Source organism: Geotrypetes seraphini, chromosome 7 (assembly GCF_902459505.1).
Source record: "Geotrypetes seraphini chromosome 7, aGeoSer1.1, whole genome shotgun sequence".
NCBI classification, from domain to species: Eukaryota; Metazoa; Chordata; class Amphibia; order Gymnophiona; family Dermophiidae; genus Geotrypetes; species Geotrypetes seraphini.
The window spans coordinates 2,254,256-2,271,145 of NC_047090.1; the positions used below are offsets into that span (position 1 = coordinate 2,254,256).

Below are 16,890 nucleotides of genomic sequence, written 5' to 3' on the forward strand. Positions count from 1 at the left end.
GGGGGCCCAGGAATGTTGGGGGGATGTGTGTGTATGTGTGTGTGGGGGCAGAGATGTCGGGGGGAAGTATGAGACCACTGGGAAGCAAGGAGTGGGTCATGCCTTAAATTCATCCAGTGGTCTTCTTGTCAGTTTGGGCACCTTTGTGGAACTTAGATGCAACTTAAACAGGTCTAACTGCTGGTGTCTAAGTTCTGTCTAGAAAAGTTTTGATTCAAGCTCGCCCGATTCCTGCCCATAACACATCTCCCAACACGCCCCTTTGCTCTCTGGACTCACAACAGTTTAGAAATGCTGCTGCACGTCCAAAAATTTGGTTTTTTACTATCAGCACTTTGATGTTCCTGCTATTAGGACATCCAGTGCCGATTTAGGCTGGTTTTTTGACATTTTAAACTTTTATGAGCCCCACAGTATATAGCTTCTTTGATTTTTTTTTTTTACGAAGTTTCATATGTGTTAATCTGTTATTCAATCACTGACTGCGTTATTTTACTTCAGTAGAGACAGAATTTTCTTTGCAGAATAATTGAGTATAACATCTTTTTTGACATACTCTTCTGATGACCCAATTGACCATACAATCCCTGAAGAAGGCTCTGCGACACAGTCTGTGTCGGGTCACAATCATTAAAGATCATACCAATAAAACTTGAATTTGCAAAAGACTTTGAGATAGAGACTCTTACTTATTTATTTAGTACTCTGGACAAAGTTTTTAATCAGGATTCAAACATTCCTTCAGGATGTACGCTGAAATGCACTAATCATATATACTCTTACTTTCACCTTTCCCTCTCCAAAAAAATTTTTTGGGGTAGAAGGCAGTGGCATACTTTTTTTTTTTTTTGTATAAATATTTTTTATTCTTTTTTTTTAAATTCTTACATCAAGTGAAATACATGTAATACATTTCAATATACAAAAAAAACACTTGAAAATATCATTAAATTTTCTTACAATGTGAATTAATAAACCCTTTTTCAGAATTTATATCATATTAATATTACAATAGTTTTCCCTCCCTACCCCTTCTATATGTTCTATACATGTGTTATTATATCTGATCAATTGAAGTGCACGGAACTTTTTCATTCTTTGACAGATCACAGTTAGTGAATTTATACATGGTGTGACTCTTTAGCAAAAATCTAACTCTCGGTTGGCGGAGTCTCCTGAAGCAGACGCCGAAACGGGGCCGCGTCGGGACCCTGAGGAGCTGTATTTTGCAAACAAGTTAAGTACACTTTCACACCTCTAGTGACAACCTGAACGCAATTACTTTTTGAACTCTTTGAAAAATTATCTGAAAGTAGTAATCATTCAAAAGTTATTATATACAGTCATCAATTATTTTATACCTTCATGAGTTAGATTCCGTTTTTTACTAATAATTACGCTATGATTGGATTGACAAACTCTTATCCAAGAGGGGGTTATCCTCCCCCCTCTTCAGAGTTATTATATCTCTGAGCTAAGTTAAAGTATAGCGGGTCCTTCTCGTATGTTGGATTCAATTTACCTGAGTCAGTCTCTTAATTACAGCCAAGTTTCTTTTCTGACTCTTTTTGATACATTGTCCCTGCTTTATTGGAATCATATATACAGTAAGTACCCATTCTTTATTTATTTATCTTATTTAATTGTATCCTCTAATGTATATTTCTATGTAAACCGCTTAGAATCTTAAACGGATTTAGCGGTATATAAGAAATAAATAACATAACATAACATAACATAACATTTACCTGCTTGACCAGATATTTCGACCCACATCCCTCAGTTCTGCATTGATTGCTCGTTCTTGACTTTTTCTTGCCAGTATTGATGAAGACATGCAATGAGACAATTTCACACCAAAAGCTATGGATTCTAGGCTCGGATCCTGACAAATGACATAGTATGCCACAATCTATTAGTTATTTCAAACTTCCTAAAACAAGCCATTGCTATTTCTTAGCTTTATAAAATCCTAATTTAGAAACTTTTCTTTCCCATTGACAGAGAATGGGGAACAAAAAGCCTTTGGTGATCAGATCCTAAGGCAGTTCTCTAAAAATAATGCACTATTTTTTTGCACTATAATTTTGTTGTAATATTTTAATTTCATCCAGCCACAAGTACTAAGCTATCTTTTATGGATCTATTCTGCCTTTAGTTAATTTAAAATTAAGACAATACAAAATTATACAATCAACCTTTATTATATTAAAGTCATATGCAAAGTATTTCATGTTGGCCTCTTGTTTTGCTTTGACTTCCTAGGCCTGAAAACTTCCAGGTAAGATTCTGATTTCCTACAAAAATCTAGCAGCAAGATACTAACAGTCAAAACCACATGTCATTCTGGCATCATGAAAGATAGAGGACTGTTTGATCTAAGTTCTGGGCATCTTCATCTTCCTATATCAAGCAGGCAAAGAAATCCTCTATGCCTATCTGTTTTCTTTTTAAAATGTGTTTATCCTCCCTTTTAAGCCCTTACAACAGGGCTAGATTCACTAAGCAAACCGATCGTGTACCGATCGGTTTTGCGGACCCCTTAGCGACCAGATTTCCCTCCGGCCCGATTCACAAAACTCTCCAGTGATCCATGAATGCAAATTAGGGGGAGACGGCATGCAAAGTAGGCAGGGTCGCGATTCACTAAACATAAAATGGAAGACCGATTGGGCTTGTCAATCAGAAGTGAAGCGACTGCTGAAGACCAGGAGTCTAAGGAAGACCAGGAGTCTAAGGCACCCCAGGCCCCTTCCAAGGGAGAAGCGTGAGGCGCCTCAGCCAATCAGGGCCTTAGGCCTCGCCCTGTGCATCACATGATGCACCCTTTAGTGAATTTGTCGGCCTGCATGAAAATGGACATGGATCGGACACAGTTCCGGAGGTTAATGAATCTAGCCCAAAGTCTTTGCTGCCTTTTCCCCCTCCCCTTAAGGACTAGCCAGATGGTGATAGATAACACCCTCAATGATGTTTGATTAGATACTATACTAGAGGCAGTGGTGTAGTAAGGGGGGGCAGACCGCCCCTGGCGTCATCTTGGTGGGGACACCAGCACCTCTTCGTCTCCCCACCCTCCATACCTCTTTAAAATCTTCATCAGTGCAAGCAACTACTCTAGTCCTGTTGCTAGTGCTGGCCTGGCTCCCTCTGGGCCAGGAAGTGACATCAGAGGAAAGGTCAGCACAAGCAGCAGGCTGAAGAAGCTGCTTGCGCTGGCGAAGGTTTGAAAAGGTATGGGGGTGGGAAGGAAGGGTACAAGTGTAGCATGGGGGCGTGAGGAGGGTGCGGGGATGGTTGGAGAGGAGGGCATGGGGAGGGGTGCCACCACCCCAGGCGCCTCCTACCCCAGCTATGCCACTGAGTAGAGGCTGCCTTCCCTCCCTGCCTAAGCCTGATCATACTATTTCCACAGTACTTCCAGGCCAAATCTGCCCTGCCAAATGGAAACTCTGAATTCAGATTGCCCACATCAGAATACGGAATGCTACAGCTTGACCATAGAGACAGCTATATCATACTGTTCAAGCAGATAAATATGTACAAAAAGGACAACTTCTATAAGTAGGCGCTTACAGATAATGCTCCTTTGGATGTATCAGTGTAGAGAAAAGTAGTACTTTTGCTTGGTAGCATAGTGAGGAGAGGCAAACCACCCCCGTCAAGGTGTGCCCCCACCTGGAGTACTGCGTCCACGCAATGGTCGCCATACATGAAGAAAGACACGGTACTACTCGAAAGGGTCCAGAGAAGAGCGACTAAGATGGTTAAGGGGCTGGAGGAATTGTCGTACAGTGAAAGATTTGAGAAACTAGGCCTCTTCTCCCTCGAACAGAGGAGATTGAGAGGGGACATGATCAAAACATTCAAGGTACTGAAGGGAATAGACTTAGTAGATAAGGACCGGTTGTTCACCCTCTCCAAGGTAGGGAGAACAAGAAGGCACTCTCTAAAATTGAAAGAGGATGGATTCCGTACGAACATTAGGAAGTTCTTCTTCACCCAGAGAGTGATAAAGAACTGGAACACTCTTCCGGAGTTTGTCATAGGGGAAAACACCCTCCAGGGATTCAAGACAAAGTTAGACAAGTTCCTGCAGAACCAGAACGTACGCAGGTAGGGCTAGTCTCAGTTAGGGCGCTGGTCTTTGACCTAAGGGCCGCCGTGTGAGCAGACTACTGGGCACGATGGACCACTGTCTGACCCAGCAGCGGCAATTCTTATGTTCTTAAGCACAATCTTGGGGGGGGGCAGCAGCAACTCTCCTCCTCTCCGCCCATCCATCTCTTCAAATCTTTGCCAACAGCCAGCAGCAGCTTCTGCCTACTGCTCGTACTAGCCTAGTTGCAAAAATTTTGAAGAGCTTTGCGGGGGACATACAGCGAGTTGATGCCAGGCACCATCGCTCTGTGTGCCTCCTTTCCTTGCTATGCCACTGCTTATGCTCATAGGTGCACTATGCACTACTTGATAAGAGCACGTGTTGGTGCAGTGTTGTGCTAGTTACTCTTCATAAGAAATTGATTACAGTTACTAGTCACCTCTCAACTTGAAGTAATTAGTTATAGTAATTGGGATTAATAATTTATGAATATAATTGATTACTGATTGCAGTTACTTGTTTGAATAACTAATTGCTTTGCCTTTAATGATACCACATCCAAGAATACTCATGGTAAAAGCTTTATGGTACATGAAGAGGTAAAATATTCACATCGGGATTGAATATAAGATGGATATTGCATAAATTTGTCTCTTGATGCTTATTTCAAGGAAGTTTGACTAACTCATGCCAAGCACATCTTCTGTCAAGTTGTGCTTGTTACTCTCCAAAAGTAATTAATTACTTCTCAGCTTAAGATAATTAGTCACACTAATCAAATTATTCATTTGTGAAAATAATTGATTAGTTATTGCAGTTACCTTCTTAGAGTAACTAAATTGCTTTTCCTTTATTGATACCACATCCAAGCTTATGGTATGTGAAGAGGTAAAATATCCATCTTATACACAACTCCATTGTGAATATTGCATAACTTCATCTCTTGATGCTTAATTTAAGGAGTTTTGACTAATTCATGCCAACCACATCCTCTGCCATGTCAGGTTGTACTAGTTACTCTTCAAAAATAATTAATTACTGTTATTGGGATAGTGAAATAAGAGATTAGGTTCTAATCTTGATAATATAATTTCCAGTAGATAGGGATGGTATGCTGAACCATAGGGTGTCCATACATGCTCGCAAGCATACTGCAGGAAGATGACAATCACAGCTTTTCAACTTATCTTCCTCCTTCCTTGTCTATACTGCCCCCTCAGTTTGCATCAAAGCTAGCAACAGCCCTATTAAAGAAGACAGGAGAAGGAGAGGTATGGAGAATTCCCCAAAACCAGGTGTCTAATCTGCTCAGATGAATTTTAAAATAATCACTGAATGAACAGTAATGTAGTTAAACCATTAAAAAGCCTCTAAGAGGAAAAATGAATGTAAGAAAATGCAAAAAACATAAACAGCCTGAACATTTATGGAGCACCATTCCTCCTTTGTAATCATATACACAGACTCTTCATAATTCAATAAGCTGACTGACAGGAAATTACTAGCTATGGAGTTGACGATTGAGTCAGAAAGCAGGCATATCAGATAAATTGCTGGGTGGGGGGTTTGTTAGCATACCATCCCTATCTACTGGAAAATATATTATCAAGGTAAGAACCTAATCTCTTTTTCCAGTGCAATTAGGATGGTATGCTGAACCACAGGGATATACCTAAGCAGACCTCCGAGTCTAAGGTGGGAGAGATGAGCTTGCACGTAGTACTGAAGACCCAAAAGTGGCATCCTCTTTTATTGCTATGTCCACCCTGTAGAATTTGGTGAAAGTATAAAAAGAGGACCCATGTCACTGATTAACAAATCTCAGGAGGAACTGCCCTTGCTTCTGCCAAGAGGAGGCCACACCTCTTGTCGAATGTGTTTTCAATGAGATAGGCGGCTGTTTGTCACAATGATGTAGACAGAGGATATTGCTCTATGAATCCATCTAGAGATTGTATCCTTGGAAGTCGATCTGCCTCGTCTCACCTGACTGATAAACATGATCTGAGAGATGAAACTCATTGGTCACCTCCAGCTAACACACAGGACTCTCCTGACATCTAAAACCTTTAAGGTCTTATCTTTCTTCTTAACATAACAATGCGCTTGTATAACGCAACAACATCGCAATTCTGTGCAGCTTACAAAAAAAGAACTGCACATAAAGAGGGATATTACAGTTCGACTGATTAAAGTTTTCTTGAAAAGATAGGTTTTTAACAATTTCCTAAAATTTAAGTAAGAGTTGGAACTGGAGATCAACTTACTAAAACTCTTATCCCAAAAGGCAGCCTGATAAGCTATAGTTCTGTTAAAAAAAAAAAAAAACCTCTTATAAAGGCAGCCCTTTACTGATGGAAATGCAAAAAGTCTAAATTCTCGAGTGAAGTGTCTTCTGTTTACAAAAGTAAAATGATCAAGTATATAAGTAGGTATTAAACCATGTAGTATCTTGAAACAAATATACACAAATTTGAATAGAATCCTTGCTTCGATTGCAACCAATGTAACTTCTGATAACACGTGACATGATCAAATCACTTCAGATTAAATATTAATATTGATAGTGCTGTTTCTGAATAATGAGTAACTTCATAATATTCTTTTTACACAAGGCTAAATAAATCAGGCTGCAGTAATCCAAGGTACTTAATACCAAGGATTGTACCAAAAGCCTAAACGCATTAAAAGTAAGGTAAGCCCTGATAGTCCAAAGTTTCCAAAGCAAGAAATAACACTTCGTAACTACAGAATTAATTTGTACCTCAAATGATAACTACTGATCTAATCACTACTGATCTAATTTAGATAACTAATGATCTAAATTGACCTCCAAGATCTTGATACTAGAAAGAATAGGGTGCGTTATCCTATTCAGGTCTAATGTGTTTTCTTTAAGCTTACTAAGAGGAGAAGCCAGAAAAAAATGTGGTTTTATTGGATACAATTTCAGTTTAAATTCTTTCATCCAGGATTCTATTTTATTAATAACTAGTCTTTAAGCCCGTTACAGTAACAGGTGCTAGAATAGATGTGTGTGTCTTTCTTTCTTTCTATCTCTCTCTCTCTCTCCTTGGCCGCTGTCTGTCTTTCTTTCTGTCTCTCTCTTTCCTCAATTGTCTACCACCACCCCTTGCCTGCTCCTGCTTCCCTGTCCAGCAATAGCCTTCTCCCTTCCTTTTACCTCCCCCCGTCCAGCAGCACCTCTTCCCTGCTCCCCCTGTCCAGCAGTAGGCCTTCTCCCTTCCTTTTACCTCCCCCCCTGCCCAGCAGCACCCCTCCCCTGCTCCCCCTGTCCAGCAGTAGGCCTTCTCCCTTCCTTTTACCTCCCCCCTGTCCAGCAGCGCCCCTTACCTGATCCCCCTGTCCAGTAGTATCCCTTCTCCTTTCTCTGCTCCCCCTGTCCACCATCCGCTAGCCAGGGCAGCCTCGGGGCTTTTGCTAGGCTGGCCCATTTTTGCATTATTGTAGTGGGGCCGGCCTAGCAAATGCCCTGCGGCTGCTGCATTGCTGGTCTGGGGGTGAGAAGAGGCGTCCCGGCAGCGGCAGCGCAGGAGTCAAACTGCCACTGCCGCTGAAAGAGCTGCATGTGCCGCAAGTCATTGCAAGCCGCTGCACACAACGCAAATAGAATATGGCCACAGAAACAGACACCACGCTGTCAGGGATCACGGTCTTTTAAGTGCGCATTCGTGCTTAGGGTTTTATTATAGAGGATAGAGGATATGAATTGTAGAGTATCCATTCAGGGCAGAATTAACCAATAGGCCAAGTAGGCACGTGTCTAGGGCCTGAAATGGTCAGGGGGGCCCGATGAAGGAGGGCATCAACATTGTTTTTTCCAAATGGCCAATTTTGTCCCCCCCTCGATGGAAAGTAAGACAAGCAAGCAACGTAGGTAAGAAAGGCAAATGGGAACTGTAATTGTTGCAAGCGGTGCTGCTTGCCCAAAGCTTCCCTCTGACGCAGCTTCCTGTTTTCAATCTGGGCACATGGTGGAGTGGGGCGGGGGCAGGGGGCCCAGTGTACTTGTGTGAGAGAGGAAAGCCTTGAGGAACTCCACTTGGATTTTTCCATATTACTGAAAGTTGTTCTCCAAAAAACCTCTGAACCAATTCACAACCTTCCCCGATATCCCAATAGAGTTGAGAACATCTGAGCAGAATTTTTGTGATCTACAAGATCAAATGCTGATCAGATCAAATTGTAAAATTAGGACACTCATACCCCTACTAAACTATTAGTGCAAATAATCCAATAAAGAAGTTAATTCCATCTCTGTACTGTGCAGAGAATGAAACCCTGATTGGGAAGAATGCAATATTGAAAACTGACCCCAATAGTTATTTAAATAATAACAGACAAGTCCCTCTGTCAATTTGATCAGAAAAGGGATAGAAGCGATTGGTCTATACAGTGGTGCCTCACACAACGAACTTAATTGGTTCCAGGAGCAAGTTTGTTATGTGAAACGTTCGTTGTGTGAAACGCGTTTTCCCATAACAATACATGTTAAAAAAAAATAATTCGTTCTGTAGCATAAAATATGCTAAGATGACATAAAAAAAGATAAATTTTTGGTTATTATTTTTATTTAGATACATCTAAAAACATAATTGTTTTTTAAAACAACACACATTTTTTAAATTTAAAGACAGACTAAGTAGAGTCTAATTTTACAGTGAGAGGCAGAGTCTCAGCGGCAAAAACTGGGACTTAACTGTTCATTTTTTTTTTTTTTTCTACCGTGTTTCCCCGATGATAAGGCAGGGCCATCAAATAAGACAGCCCCCCCCTTTTTAGAAAAAAATGTAAAATAAGGCACCCCCCCCGCAAAATAAGCCACCCACCGATACCTGCGCTTACCCGAATCGGGTGGTACGGTGGGTGACTCCGTGTGGTCCCTGGCACCCCCGACACGATCGGGGCAAGAGGGAGCTCAAGCCCTCTTGCCCCCCCGACCCCCCGACACGATCGGGGCAAGAGGGAGCTCAAGCCCTCTTGCCCCCCCGACTCCCCGACACGATCGGGGCAAGAGGGAGCTCAAGCCCTCTTGCCCCCCCGACACGATCGGGGCAAAAGGGAGCTCAAGCCCTCTTGCCCCCCCGACTCCCCGACACGATCGGGGCAAAAGGGAGCCCAAGCCCTCTTGCCCCGCCGATTCCCCAACTCCCCGACAATATCGGGCCAGGAGGGAGCCCAAGTCCTCCTGGCCACGGCGACCCCCTAACCCCACCCTGCACTACATTACGGGCAGGAGGGATCCCAGGCCCTCCTGCCCTCGACGCAAACCCCCCCTCCCCCCAACGACCGCCCCCCCCAAGAACCTCCGACCGTCCCCCCCAGCCGACCCGCGACCCCCCTGGCCGACCCCCACGACACCCCCAACCCCCTTCCCCGTACCTTTCTGTAGTTGGCCGGACAGACGGGAGCCAAACCCGCCTGTCCGGCAGGCAGCCATCGACGGAATGAGGCCGGATTGGCCCATCCGTCCCAAAGCTCCGCCTACTGGTGGGGCCTAAGGCGCCTGGGCCAATCAGAATAGGCCCGGGAGCCTTAGGTCCCTCCTGGGGGCGGGGCCTGAGGCACATGGGCCCAACCCGACCATGTGCCTCAGGCCCTGCCCCCAGGAGGGACCTAAGGCTCCCGGGCCTATTCTGATTGGCCCAGGCGCCTTAGGCCCCACCAGTAGGCGGAGCTTTGGGACGGATGGGCCAATCCGGCCTCATTCCGTCGATGGCTGCCTGCCGGACAGGCGGGTTTGGCTCCCGTCTGTCCGGCCAACTACAGAAAGGTACGGGGAAGGGGGTTGGGGGTGTCGTGGGGGTCGGCTGGGGGGGACGGTCGGAGGTTCGTGGGGGGGGCGGTCGTTGGGGGGAGGGGGGTCTGCGTCGAGGGCAGGGGGCCTGGGATCCCTCCTGCCCGTAATGTAGTGCAGGGTGGGGTTAGGGGGTCGCCGTGGCCAGGAGGACTTGGGCTCCCTCCTGGCCCGATATTGTCGGGGAGTTGGGGAATCGGCGGGGCAAGAGGGCTTGGGCTCCCTTTTGCCCCGATCGTGTCGGGGAGTCGGGGGGGCAAGAGGGCTTGAGCTCCCTTTTGCCCCGATCGTGTCGGGGAGTCGGGGGGGGGGCAAGAGGGCTTGAGCTCCCTCTTGCCCCGATCGTGTCGGGGAGTCGGGGGGGCAAGAGGGCTTGAGCTCCCTCTTGCCCCGATCGTGTCGGGGGAGTTCGGGGGGGGGGCAAGAGGGCTTGAGCTCCCTCTTGCCCCGATCGTGTCGGGGAGTCGGGGGGGCAAGAGGGAACCAGGCGGAGAGAGGGCAGTTAAGCGCAGTGCCTGCGCGGAAGGATGCAGCTCGGGCGACTTCGTTGTGTGAAACGAAGTTCGTTGTACGGATCAAGACATAAAGTTCGTTGTGCGCAGCGTTCGCTGTGCGAGGCGTCCGTTAAGCGAGGCACCACTGTAATTGCTAATAGATGTTATAGATTCTTTTGAATTTTTAATAATCGGTGTTATTAAAATATGGCCCAATTCTAAGGGAAATGTTCCTTTTTGCAAAAGAGTTGCTATCCTGGAAAACACACTCTTTTTAAATTGTAGTGGAGAGGAATTTAAAATTACTGGAGGACAAAGATCCAGAGGACTGTACGACCTTCAATATTTTTTTGAATAGGATGTCAAATTTGTCCCACGCCCGAAGGAAAACTGAACTCAGCTTACGCTGGCCTACGGAGCAGGAAGGCAGATTGAATTACCCACTAGCTGTGTAATGGGTCCAAGGTTGTGCCGTGGCTGAGGGGGCAGAGCAAGCTCCCACACCAGAAGATAAACCGAACTCAGCTTATGCTGGCATATGGAACAGGAACGCAGATTGAATTACTTGCTAGCTGTTTAATGGGTCCTTAGTTGTGACGTGGCTGAGGGGGTGGAGCAAGCTCTCACGTCCAAAGGAAAACCGAACTCAGATCATGCTTGCTTATGGAGCAGGAAGGCAGATTGAATTACTCTCTAGCTGTATAATGGGTCCTAAGTTGTGACGTGGCTGAGGGGGCGGAACAAGTTCCTACACCTGAAGGAAAACCGAACAGCTCACGCTGGCCTATGGAGCAGGAAGCCAGACTGAAGTACTCGGTAGCTGTTTAAAGGGTCCAAGATTGTAATGTGGCTTAAGAGGCAGAGCTAAGGGGGTGGAGCATGCTCCCATGCCCGAAGGAAAACTGAACTCAGCTCACGCTGGCCTATGGAACGAAATGGCAGATTGAATTACCTACTGTTTAACGGGTCTAAGGTTGTGATGTGGCTGAGGGGGCAGAGCAAACTCCCATGCCCGAAGGAAAACCAAACTCAGCTCATGCTGGCCTACAGAGTGGGAAGGCAAATTGAATTACTCACTAGCTGTTTAATGGGTCCAAGGTTGTGACATGGCTGAGGCGGCTGAGCAAGCTCCCACGCCCAAAGGAAAACTGAACTGAGCTCACAATGGCCTATGGAGCGGGAAGGCAGATTGAATTACCCACTAGCTGTTTAATGGGTCCAAAGTTGTGATGAGGCTAAGGGGGCTGAGAAAAACCAAACTCAGCTCATGCTGGACTAAGGAACAGATCCTGTGGGGTGAAATGCTGGCAGTGTAACCTCTTGGTTGACAAGAAATGCTGAAACGACCTTCTGTAGGATGGAGAGAACCGTATGATGGCTCTCTGCATGATAGGGTCTGCAATTCTGAGTCTCTCCTGGCAGAAGTAATTGCTACCAAGAAGACTGCTCTGACTGTCAGATCTATGAGAGAGGTATCCTGTAAGGACTCATATGGGGCTCTGCTGAGTCCCTCTAAAATTATATTAAGGTTCCAGGATGGAAACGGGTCCAGTGCGGTCTTAGGGTGCTGATGGGGGCATTGCCTGGCCCTAAATTTTCTCTGCTGAACCAGTGCTGAAATGTCTCCTATGACTTGGCATATGCTGAAACCATCGTCGGCTTTTTGGCTCTAAGGAGAGTAGCAATGACTACTTCTGAGTATCCTTTTTAGACTAACGCTGCACGCTTGAGAGCCATGTTGTAATACCAAAGTGTCCCAGATCTTCTAGGGCAATCAGCCCCTGGAGAGCAAGTCTGGAGGCACTTGGAGTCTGAGACTTTGCTCCTTTTGTAGCTATATGAGATCTGCGTACCATGGTCGCCTAGGCCAATTTGGAGCTACATAAGACCATACGAATTGCCGCTGCTGGGTCAGACCAGTGGTCCATCGTGCCCAGCAGTCCGCTCACGCGGCAGCCCTTTGGTCAAAGACTAGCGCCCTAACTGAGACTAGCCCTATCTGCGTACGTTCTTGTTCAGCAGGAACTTGTCTAACTTCATCTTGAATCCCTGGAGGGTGTTTTCCCCATGACATACTCCGGAAGAGCATTCCAGTTTTCTACCACTCTCTGGGTAAAGAAGAACTTCCTTATGTTCGTACGGAATCTATCCCCTTTCAACTTTAGAGAGTGCCCTCTCATTCTCCCTATCTTGGAGAGGGTGAACAACCTGTCCTTATCTACTAAGTCTATTCCCTTCAGTACCTTGAATGTTTCGATCATGTCCCTTCTCAATCTCCTCTGTTCGAGGGAGAAGAGGCCCAGTTTCTCTAATCTTTTGCTGTATGGCAACTCCTCCAACCCCTTAAACATCTTTGTCGCTCTTCTCTGGATCCTTTCGAGTAGTACCGTGTCCTTCTTCATGTACAGCGACAAGTGCTGGACATTGCGTGGACGGCTTCATCGACATGTCGATCAGAACTCCCAAGTCTCTTTCCTGGGAGGTCTCTCCAAGTACTGCCCCGGACATTCTGTATTCGTGCATGACATTTTTGTTACCAACATACATCACTTTACACTTATCCACGTTGAACCTCATCTGCCATATCGATGTCCATTCCTCGAGCCTGATTATGTCACGTTGAAGATCTTCGCAATCCCCTTGTGTCTTCACTACTCTGGATAAATTCATATTGTCCGCAAATTTAATCACCTCACTTGTCATACCTATGTCCAGATCATTTATAAAGATGTTAAAGAGCATGGGTTCAAGCACCGAGCCCTGTAGCACCCCACTGGTGATGCTCTTCCAGTCCGAGTATTGTCCATTTACCCACACTCTCTGTTTCCTATCTGCCAGCCAGTTTTTAATCCACGTGAGTATTTCACCCTCAATTCCATGGCTCGCAATTTTCCAAAGTAGTGGTTCATGCGGAACCTTGTCAAATATCTTCTGAAAATCCAGATATACAATGTTGACCGGATCGCCCTTGTCTATCTACCTGTTTACTCCCTCGAAGAAGTGCAACAAGTTCGTCAAACAAGATCTGCCTTTGCTGAAACCGTGCTGGCTGGTCCTCATTAGACCGTGTCTGTCAAGTGATCAATGATGCTGTCCTTTATTAGCGCCTCTACCATCTTTCCCAGTACCGAGGTCAGACTCACCGGTCTGAAGTTTTCCGGGTCTCCCCTTGAACCTTTGTTGAAGATCGGCATAACATTCGCCACCTTCCAGTCCTCCGGAATCTTTCCCAATTTGATCGAGAGATGGGCTGTTAATTGAAGCAGTTGAGCTATAGTCCCTTTCAGTTCCTTGATGACCGTCGGATGGATACCATCCGGTCCCGGGGATTTATCGCTCTGAAGCCTATCAATCTGCCTGCATACCTCTTCTAGACTGACTGTCAACCCTGTCAGTTTCAAGTTTTCGCTTCCAGCATAGAAACATAGAAGATGACGGCAGAAAAGGGCTACAGCCCATTAGGTCTGCCCACTCTGCTTACCCAGAAAGCCTGATGGGTTCCGGTATGCTGTGTATATTCTCTTCGGTAAATACAGACGCAAAAAATGTGTTCAATCTGTCGGTGATTGCTTTGTCCTCCTTTAGCGCTCCCTTTATTCCTTGGTCATCCAACGGTCCCACCGCTTCCTTCACGGGTTGTTTCCCCTTAATATATCGAACGGCTTGAAGTTTTTCGCCTCCTTGGCTATTTTTTCCTCGTAGTCTTTTTTTGGCCTTTTTTACCACCTTATGGCATCTGCGTTGATGTTGGTTATGCTTATTCCAATTTTTGTCTGTTTTTGACCTTTTCCATTCCTTAAATGAAACTTTTTTGTCTCCGATTGCTTCCTTTACCTCTACAGTGAGCCACACCGGTTCTTTGTTCTTTGATCCCTTGTTGATACGCGGAATATACAGATTTTGTGCCTCGGTGACCGTATCCTTAAAAAGGACCAAACTTGCTCCATCGTTTTTACAGTGTTCATCCTCTTCTTAATTTTCTTCCCCACCATACGTCTCATCCCTTTGTAATTCTCTTTTCAGAAGTTCAGTGCCGTGGCCGTCGTTCTGGACCGATGTTTTGCCCCTTCGTCCAGGTCGAAGCGGATCATATTGTGTTTGCTATTTCCCAGCGTCCCTTCTACTTCTACACCTTGTGCTGGTCCATTTAGAATTAAGTCTAGAATTGCATTTCCTCTCGTATTTTCCTTGACAAGTTGTTCCAGGAAGCAATCGTCTACAGCATCCAGGAACTTGGTCTCTCTAGCGCAGCCGGAGGTGCCTAGGTTCCAGTCTATAATAATAATAATAATAATAATATAACAGTTTATATACCGCAGGACCATGAAGTTCTACGTGGTTTACAATAATTAAAAGATGTTAAAAATTGAGTGGATTTAACAATGTTCTGCCGGTTAACATTGATTAAAAGATGCTACAAATTGAGTGGATTTAACAAAGTTAAAAGCTAATGATTAACAGCTCTAGGAATCAGTTATTGTGGAATGAGATTTTGCAGGTTAGTTGCCTAAGTACTTTAGGAACAGATATGTTTTTAGGCATTTCCTAAATTCCCCATAAGTAGTAGACATAAGCAATTGTTCTAGATCTTTACCCCATAATGCTGCCTGATGTGAGAGAATAGTTGAAGTCGCCCATGATAACCGATAATTGAAGTCGCCCATGATAGCTGCGTTGCCTACTTTGCAGTTGTGTTTAATCTAATCCGTCATTTCTCCATCAATTTCTTCGGATTGCCCTGGGGGTCGGTAGTAGATGCCAATCCTCATTTCCGGTCCATTTGATCCTGGAATTTTGACCCATAGAGACTAACATATCCATCTGTTGTGGCATGTTCTCTCCAGTAGATTCAATTCCCTCTTTGACATATAGTACATTACATTACATTAGGGATTTCTATTCTGCTATTACCTCGCGGTTCAAGGCAGATTAAAAAAGAGTTATAGAAGATGTCTGGTCATTTTCAGGGAAAATAAAGAGTAGAGTAAGTTGTATATGGCAATGCTTCCTCCTTTTTGAGTCACTGTCTCTGTGGTATAGTTTGTATCCCGGTAGCACCTTGTACCAGACATTTTCCTCAGTCCACCAAGTTTACATGATGCTGATGATGTCAACATTATCCTTTTGTGGCAAAGCTTCTAATTCACCCATTTTATTTCTAAGGCTCCTTGTGTTCATGTACATACACTTGAGTTTGCAGCCTGTTCCCTTCTTGCATGTCCTTCCCTCTTGTGTCCCTTTTGGTCTGTTTTGCCTGTGATCCGGTGAGTCTTCCCCTCTATCTTCCTGTACGGTATCCTCCGGGTATACCGGTTCCCGAACCATCGACTCTCTCTCTCGGTCGACTGTCGGCTCTCCCCTTCTTCCTAGTTTAAAAACTTCTCAACTTCTTTCTTGATGTTGCTTGCAAGTAGCCTCGTTCCGTCTCTGCTAAGGTGGAGTCCGTCCTTCCTGAATAGCTTGCTCTTCCCCCAGAATGTTGTCCAGTTGTACACGAAGTGAAATAGTTCTTCCTCACACCATTTACGCGTTGACTGCTTGCAGCTCCATCTGTCTCTTCTTGTCTGCCCTGGGTACCGGCAGGATCTCTGAGAATACTATCCTCTGTGTTCTGGTCTTCAGCTTCCTTCCTAGCATCCGGAACTGGTACTTCAGTACTTCTCTGTTGTAGTTTCTGTTGCCCATGTTGTTCGTCCCCACATGGATCACTACTGCTGTATCTTCTTCTTCCACACTGTCGAAGATCCTGCTGATGTGGCTCACTATGTCTTCTACCTTGGCTCCCGGTAGGCAGGTCACCAGCCGATCTTGTCTTCCTTCCGCTATGTGGCTGTCGACTTATCTGATGATGGAGTCCCCCACGATGATTGCTGTCCTCTCTATCTTCTCTTTATTCTCCAGCCGCAGGTCCTTGTCCCTGGTGTTCCTGTATGATGTGATATTCAGCAGATCACCTGGCCTATCAAGGGCTAGAGGGAAACAAGTACAGTAGCCTGCTCTCTGGCCATGGTCTCATGGCCAGGGTGTCTAGTCCTGCACTTTCGGGTTTGTCTCTTCAGATGAACAGCCAATATGTCCTTTTGTTCTTTGCAGCCATTATAAGGTTAAATATCAAATGAACCCATCTTCTCATAATGGCCTGGAATACTTTCAGTGACAATTTTCCCAGGTCTAATGTCTGTCTGCTGAGATAATCTGCTTGAACATTGTCCACACTAACCTCTGATTATATCATAGAGTGCATCTACTATGTAGTCTATTCTCACCTACACAAGCTGAGGCAGGAACTCAGAGTCCATCAGGCTCTGATTTCATAGCCTAGAATGACAGGTGCGTGCCACAGCTGCAGCCTTAATCCCTAAGGCTAAAGACTCAAAATGCCTCCTGAGGACCATATCCACTCTGTGGTCCTGTGGATCCTTTAAAACCATGCCTTTCTTGCTTGGTAGGAAAGTGTGTTTGGTCAATTGGGCTCC

At 45.2% G+C, this 16,890-nt stretch overlaps 1 protein-coding gene across 4 annotated transcripts in view; it reads right to left on the minus strand.

Annotated features, from left to right (window-relative positions):
* Positions 1-16,890, minus strand: part of CCDC87 (coiled-coil domain containing 87) — a 220,106-nt gene that overhangs the window by 59,806 nt on the left and 143,410 nt on the right. For all 4 annotated transcript variants that reach the window (XM_033951406.1, XM_033951405.1, XM_033951408.1 and 1 more), the window contains one exon: positions 1,749-1,885. In XM_033951406.1, the coding sequence (XP_033807297.1) occupies positions 1,749-1,885 (137 nt within the window). The remainder of the gene's footprint in view (positions 1-1,748; positions 1,886-16,890) is intronic.